This window comes from Nannospalax galili, unplaced genomic scaffold (assembly GCF_000622305.1).
Source record: "Nannospalax galili isolate Female #2095 unplaced genomic scaffold, S.galili_v1.0 scaffold1485, whole genome shotgun sequence".
NCBI classification, from domain to species: domain Eukaryota; kingdom Metazoa; phylum Chordata; class Mammalia; order Rodentia; family Spalacidae; genus Nannospalax; species Nannospalax galili.
In genome coordinates this window covers 187941-196295 of record NW_008353031.1, presented here as the reverse complement: position 1 = coordinate 196295, position 8355 = coordinate 187941, and the positions used below count along the sequence as shown (strand labels likewise).

The 8355-nt window shown below is 32.4% G+C and overlaps 1 protein-coding gene across 1 annotated transcript in view; it reads left to right on the top strand.

Moving 5' to 3' along the window:
* Window positions 1–8355, top strand: part of LOC103747790 (CUB and sushi domain-containing protein 3) — a 473923-nt gene that overhangs the window by 417101 nt on the left and 48467 nt on the right. The window contains exon 44 of the mRNA XM_008850327.1: window positions 5872–6048. Within this exon, the coding sequence (XP_008848549.1) occupies window positions 5872–6048 (177 nt within the window). The remainder of the gene's footprint in view (window positions 1–5871; window positions 6049–8355) is intronic.

Genomic DNA, 8355 nt, shown 5'->3' with positions numbered 1-8355 from the left:
TGGTTATACTTCCCTTTTGGGTGTTTAAGGACATACCATTGGACCAGATAAACTGATTTGTTTTCACTCTTGAGGTCGTTTGAGGATCTGTTCCTCAGGGGTCCCGTGGCCTTGGGAGGAGCCCCTGGCTAGGAGCATAACTTTTAAGAATGAATTGTGGCCCTCGTCTTTTTCCTTTCCTGCTTTCTACTTCCTGATCTCTGCAATTAAGCAACTTAGCTCTGCCATTTTCGCAGGCCCCTGTGATGTTCTCATCACAAGACTAAGGTGATGGTGCCAGCTGACTCATGATATAACCTCTAAAATTGTGATATAAAGTGCATCCTTCCTCCTATGTGGTTTATGTAGGGTGTATATTTTTTTTCACGGCAATGAGAGACTGACTAATATGGCATTGGAATTTAATGAGTATCCAAATTCACTTGGGCACTTTAAAGATAATTATTACTCTTACCTGCACCCCCCCCACACACATCACAGAGTAAATACACCCATATTTTATTTTTACTGATATTCCCCCCATCAGAGAAATATGAAAGAGAATAATTACATTAAAACATTTTGTTGGTCACTTATATACAAATCATTAACAAAATAGCAAATACTTAGAGTGAAAAGTAAAGACTGCCAGAAAGATTTTATTTTATCCTCTTTATCTGTAGTAGAGACAGTAGAAAAAATAGTATGGTCTGACACCAACCTTATTTTGGTATATGTTTCATTTTCTAAGTTTGTAGAAATGGAAGAAAGACACTTCAGTTTTTTATTCACAGAACACAGTATCTGATCGGTAGAATTGTTAATATGTGTAAACTTTAAAGTATTTAAAGTGGCTAATTGTCCTTAGTGACTCACACTAGATATAGCTAAATCTTTGTAATATTGGGTACAAAGTGAAATGTAAAGAGAATTTTTCCTTGTGGTATAAAATAAAGTGTGATTGCTTTATAGCAAAAGCTAAACTGTCAAAGTTACATAAAAGATCTGTTATAAACAAGTGCATTGATGTACAAATAGTGATTTTCAATAGGACATTCTTCTGCCTTTGATTAACTATTGTATAGGAATGTTTTAATTATATTTAAGATTAGTATTCATGTTCTAGAAAAGATAGTTGCCATTTTTAGTTGGAACAGTTCTAATGTTAAGAAAGAATTGCAACTCAGTTAATACACATAGAGGACTTAGATAATGTAACAGTTGGGTAAAAGGAAATAAAGCAGATCAAAGTTTTCAGTTTTTTGAACTGTTTTCTGAAGAATTCCTCTTTCATAATGAAGGTTTCACTACAAATGCCACATTACATATGAGTGGTATCTCAGACCTAGAAATATTTTATAGATGTAATGTAGACCATTAACATTGTTTGTTGGCATATCTACTTGGATAATAAACATATCAATTGTAATGTAAATAATTGAATTAATATTTCTTGAACTAAGCTCATGTGAATTATTTTGAAACCATTTTAGTAGATGAATAGGAAAGGATATGAAAAGAGACCACAGAAGAGTGAAAAATCCCAGCAACTGATAAGACAAAGAGCAAGAAAAGATGACCCAATAATCTCCAGGATTTTCCTTAAAAGAAGAACTATTTTTTTTTGTATAGGGCCTTGGAAACATGGTACTTTCTAGAAAGCTCTCACCACTGAGATATCTCTTCAGGAAAATAAGAAATACAAGTCATGAAATCATGATTAAGCATTAATAGATTGTTTATACTGTAAATGGTAATATGAAATTATAGTGTGTGTTGCAAAATTAGAATGTTAAAACACTTCAATTGGGTTTGTAAAATGACTCAGCTGGTAAAGGTACTGGCCACAGGATCTGACAAACTGATTTTGATCCCTGTGATCTACATGGTAGTAGGAGAAAACCAGCTTCTACAAGCTGTTCTCCAACTTCCATATTGTTTATACTGTAAATGGTAATATGAAATTATAGTGTGTGTTGCAAAATTAGAATGTTAAAACACTTCAATTGGGTTTGTAAAATGACTCAGCTGGTAAAGGTACTGGCCACAGGATCTGACAAACTGATTTTGATCCCTGTGATCTACATGGTAGTAGGAGAAAACCAGCTTCTACAAGCTGTTCTCCAACTTCCAAATAGTGATGATTTTGGTTGTTATATTTTGAGAAAAATATGACAAAAACACATATATATATATATTTATCGGACACATCTGCAATTTCATGTACTACATCTCAGAATTTTTCCTAAAGAAGATGAACTTGTTAAAAGAAATAATACAATTATAAATTATATTTTATATATTTTTTTGTCTTTTTGAGAAAGAGTGTCCCTATTGCCCAGGTGGCTTGAAACTCACTATGTTGACCAGGTTGGCCTCCATCTTACAGAGATCTGCCAGTCTTTGCCACTTGAGTTTGGGGACTAAGGGTGTGAACCACTGTGCTGGCCATTTAATAATTTTTTAGCCACCAGAAATTGGAAATAATTTCACACTGCAAAACATTATTTACACAGTTTTGTTTATAAAATTTAATACTGCATGGATTAATAAATATTAGAACAGCATATGATGTGTTATGAAAAAAATGTACATTATGTGAACTTTAGTTAAATATAACAGTAAGCCCTGTACATTAACAACTATGGACATACCATTTGTATGAGAAAAATTATGAAGTGCAGTACACAGATTTGTGCACTCAACGATATTTTTATTTTCCTAATTACATTTTAAAATTGTTATTATGTTAAGCACATGTAAAAATAAAGCTATAAACACTTTTAATTACTTAATTTGACCATTAAGAGAGAACTTCAACCAAGAATGTAACATTTTAAACAAATTGGCAAGTTTTTTTTTTTAAAGATGACAAATGACAATATAGATGTTTATGAAAGCATGCAAGATTTAACACTATCAATACATGTGTATATAGTTTATATACAGTACTGCAATAGGCTTCAAAAGTTTCAGCTAGGTTTGGGGGAAGACTCTGGTTAAAGCATTTGCCCCATAAGCATGAAGACCAGAGTTCAGGGTCATGGATGTTGTGGCATACCTCTAATTCTTGCATAGATTTCCCAGAGCAAGCTGATTAGGAAGACTAGCCCTATTTGCCTTCTCTTGATTTGAATGAGAGACCCTCTCTGCCCCATTCAGTAAAGTGAAAGAGTGATCAAGGATGATCCAGGATATCAACTTTTAATATGCACCACACACATTTTCACCCATACACTCCCCCATACAGGTGCCCCACACATTTACCATACACAATCATATAAAAATGGATAAATTTAGAATAGTTTCACAACTTCGATTTAGGAATTCCACTTTCACATATTTATCTTACAAATAGTATCAATGTAGATCAGTGCATATATAATTAAATATAATCAGAATGATAGAAAAATAGAAAATAAATTTAATACTTAAGAACAAGAAATTGAGTAGAGAAATCATGATTATACAAATATGGAAAAGGATCCAGTTTCTGAACTTTACATAACAGAAGATACTATAAATGTAATGTTAAATAAAAAATATGAAGGACATTTGGGTACAAACACCTGAATGAATAGTACTCAGCATGTATGGCAAGTGCATAGGGTTCAGTGTGGGGAGAGGGGGAGGCATGGATGAGGGATGGGGTCTAGATTTGAGTGAGCAATGTTGTATGAAATTTGAAAATCTCAATAAAAAATGAAAAAATAAATTAAAAATTAAAAACATAATTTTAAATCAGAATTATAGTATGGTTTTGCTCTCACAGTGTTAATATTTTATTTGGTTCACTTTGTTCACTCTGTGTTTTGCACGTGCTTTAAGTAAACTTTGAAATGAATATATATACTAATTAGAATATATGCATACTTATATGAAGTTATATATTAGTATCTTATGAAATGTTATAGCTTAGTGTAGTCTATTTTTTCTTTGTACTTTTATTTATTTTGAACATATTAGAAAAGATCATTTATGGCATTGATCAAAAGGAGAAATGATTTAAAAATAAAACTAAAATAATCATTTCTAACAAAAAGAACATCAATATATATGTATAGAAAATATATGTAAATTGTCTGACATAAAATATACTTCAATAAAAAGCATTGTTAAATCACTCATTCACTATCCTGAATATGAGCAATGCTTTAATTATATACAGTCAAGCTCAACCCTAGGAATTTAAGTTAGATAAACGATCCCATCCTGAGACACTAAGCAACTTTTAGGCACTTCAGAAATGCTATTGATATTAATACTAGCCCGGCATCGTAGTGCAGATTGAACAACATTGGAAAAGATGTGACTGCAGTGTCATAAGTGTTCCATAAATGTTAACAATCACTTTTATTAAATTAGGACAACTGACTGTGGGACAAACTTCCCTGCGGTGAAATGGCTTTGTCAGTGGTGTTTAATGTAACTAAAGCCTTGCCTTGTTCACAGTCAGCAATGAAGCTGACTCCCCTCAAATGTGACTACTGACAGGCAGAGTGCTCAGTCCCTCTTTCCTTGTATCCACCACACCTTCTGTTTTCTTTCCCCATAAACGCTGCCCTTACCTTTTCACATTTAAGTTCATTTTACTTGAGTTTAGTTCAAATATGAATGCTTTCACTAAGAGAAATGCTTAATATTTAAAATGGAGTTATGGCAGGTAAAGGGGATAGAAGTCTGATTTAATTATAATTAAATCACCATAGCAGAAAAAAAAAAACTTTCTTGTTTGTTTGTTGTTTATAACGAAAAAAAAAAAGACTGGGGCTGGCTCTGTATTTCAAAATTCAGATTATTTGACATTCTAAAATAAGGCTGACACTTCATGAAATCCATCTTGTGGTGTACCAACACTGGGTCTCCTGACACATGATCAAATAAATAAGACAAGAATTTCCTTTTGATGAAGCGTAATTACACTTAGCAGTAAGAATGTCTTCCAGGTAGTAGAGTCTGTTGAAAGTATTGTTTAGAGTTTAAGCTTTGTCCATAATTTAAAAGGTTAAGATTCTTGCACATACATACATACATACATACATACATACATACATACAAACATCAAAAGATGGGCCAAATGAAATACACAGTGACAATCAAGGGAAATATTTAAGACATGTTAAGCCTTAAATTATAGAAAATGCTGAAGTGTTTTCTGAAATATTATAAAATTTAGTGTTCCATTTAGTTCTGGGTTAGTTAAAAGTTATCTTTAAAGTTTACTATGACCTTGATATAAAATATAAACCAGGTAAACATATCACATATTGTTACTCATTAAAATATATCTGCACATGTGATCCTCTTTAGTGTTCAGTGAAAACTTATTTAAGACAATTACAAGAATTCAGTGCTCTCTTTCTGCTCTTTTCTGTGCTCCATGCCAAATGTAGGAGTTATAACTTTTTAATGCAAATCTGTTATATAAATTATTCATGGATGATTACAAATTTAAATTATATATTTACCCTCAGAGAAGTACAAAATATAGTTAAATCTCTATTACAAATTATTCTTATTATAGATCTTCCAATTGTACATGAATTGGTTTTTAGGCAGAGATTCTTAAAATCCTTCTCTGAAAGATTTTTGTGGTGCCTAAAGGCAACACTCCTTAAAAATCACTTTACTTTGTGAAGATTTTACTGAAGCTACTAACAAAAATCTTTAAAATATGTTATTATGACTTGCAGTCTAGTAATTAAGTCAATAAAATAAACATAAATTCATCTTGAATTAGAACTACTTATAAAAAACAGTTCACTGCTAAGTTTGAAGGATTTCATTACTTCTCTGGGCAATTCAAAGGAAAGATTTCATCATTCACTCTGTGAAACGATTTCTAGTTTCATTACCTCTATGGATACTATTATTTAACAATTTGTTTTATAGCTGTACAATGTGGCAACCCAGGAACAACAGCCAATGGGAAAGTCTTTCGAATTGATGGCACAACATTTTCCAGTTCTGTTGTCTATTCCTGCGTGGATGGCTACATCCTTTCTGGACCCTCTGTTAGACAATGCACAGCCAATGGAACATGGTCTGGAACTTTACCCAACTGTACAAGTAAGTTTTTTTCTTAATATTTAAAAGGTGTTATCCTTGCAAAACTATTTATGAATCTAGAAAGGTGTGTTGTCAGGTTCTGAATATATGTAAAGTCTTTGAGAGTAAAATATAGTTAGAGGCTGGAGACATTCCTCAGTGGTTAAGAACACATGCTGCTCTTGCAGAGGACAAATTTTGGGTTCCCAGCACCCACCTGAAAACTAACAGCACTCCTGAATGCAGTTAAACACATGTAGGCAAAACACACACATGAAATAAAAAATAAGTGTAAAAAAATTTTAAAGTATAGAATTATGATTAAATTGTACACTAGTGACTTTAATGATTAGTAGTCTTACTAAGGTACTGTATTGGTTGAGTAAAGGAAGAAAAATAAAAGAATATCAGTCATCTTTAAGGTAGTATAATAGAAGTTCATGAGTAATAATTATCAGTTTATTAGATTAAAATTATAATGGATACAATTTTACGTTTTCCAATTTAACTCATACCAATAACCATCTTGATGTTTAACAGAAAAAGGCACAGTAATTATTTTTATGTTCTTACATAGAATAGGAAGTCCTTTACTTGATGTGCTATATATCAGTTCTGATAACTGATTTAATATGACAGTTTCTTAAAATTATACACATTAATGTCGATGTCAGGAATAAAATATTTATTGTTCAGTGGTACAGTTATTGCCTAGCATATTTGGAAGCCTTGGACTTTATTCTCAGCACTGCCGAAGGAAGTGAGAGAGTGAGGGGAGAGAGGGAGGAAGGAAGGGAGGAAGAAAAGAAAGAAAAAGATGGAGGTAGGTAAGGAAAGGAGGATGGAAGGAAGAGAAAAATATAGAAGGAAAAAATGAAGGGAGGAAGGAAGGAAGGAAGGAAGGAAGGAAGATGGAAGGAAGGCCAGCAAACATTTAATCTATACATACCTTGAAAAGCTATGTTTGCCTACTTCTTATTAAGAACAACAGTGTCAGTACACATTTTTTTTTTTGTAACAAATATATCATAAAGGTAGAATGTTGATAGTGGAGGGAGGTTGCTTATTGGGGTCAGGAAAGTTTATAGAAATTGCCCATTTTGAGCTCTTTTAAATAAACTTACTGATACTTTGCTCTCTATCTCCAGATATTTCCTCGTACCCTGCCTAAAAGACCCAGTCTGTATGTCCCTGTTAATTACAAAATCCTTCTTCTCAACTCAGGGGTCTGTTGGCTCTGTACAGGTTTCTGGCCACCCCTTGCCACAGCTTGGAACATTCAGAATGCAGAGGCAAAAGACAATCATAGCACATGCCTAACTCTTCCCCAGCATTTAAAGATTATTAATCTTGTTGCCTGATGTCATTACTTCAAAATTACATCCTTTTTTGTCCCTTTGGTTGATTTAAAATGAAGGATAAATTATCTCTGCAATTCCGTCTTTAAGGAAAGCAAAAGTCTTCTTAGTTGTCTTAAAAATGTCTCATCCTCATTATTTGAACAATAACTAACTATGCTTTAATATTTTAATACTTTCATTGTTGTATCTGAGCCGTTGAAACTTTTATCAGCCTATAGGTTAAAAGATTTGGCAAAATAGGTTCTTAGCACCTTCCTCCTCACAGGCTGTGTAGTTAAAAGACATCTTCCTCTCTTGCCCATCTCTTCAATTGTGATTATCTATGGAAATGGGCCGTAAGCTTTACAGGGCTGTAGCAACTCCCTCCCCTGATGTTTTAGGATTCCACACAGCAACCGATGCCTAAGAGTGGCTCAGTGTATAGTGCTCAGCTGTTCTAAATATATGAATTTTATTTTAGCTGTCAGTATACATGATTTACTTTCCCATGTACTTTAAGCCACTTGTCCTTTGTGCCTATAATTTTATTGATAAAATAACACACATGTTCTTGTCTATAGGGTATTTTCAATACATATTTATCAAAGACTGAAATAATGAGGATAGGGTAATCAAATAGAAGGAATCCATTGTGTAACACATTCTTTTTTCCAAAGTGAATAATGACCATTAATTCATAAATAAGCACCTCAATCTTCTCTATAAAAATGTTTTCCAATTTTAGTAAAAATAAGAAACATCCCAATTCTTGTGATTGAAATATGCATCGAATATTTTAAAACATATGACGGTCCTTTAACCTCAAGCATCTTTAATAAAGATGAAAAATTGTAAAGATAGACATGACAAACACTATACCAAAGCTTCATAGTTCTAAATTTTTATTACACATTTATTATTTATTATATATTTGTTATTTAATATGTATTTATTATACTTTTCATTTTCATTTATTTAGAGAAATATT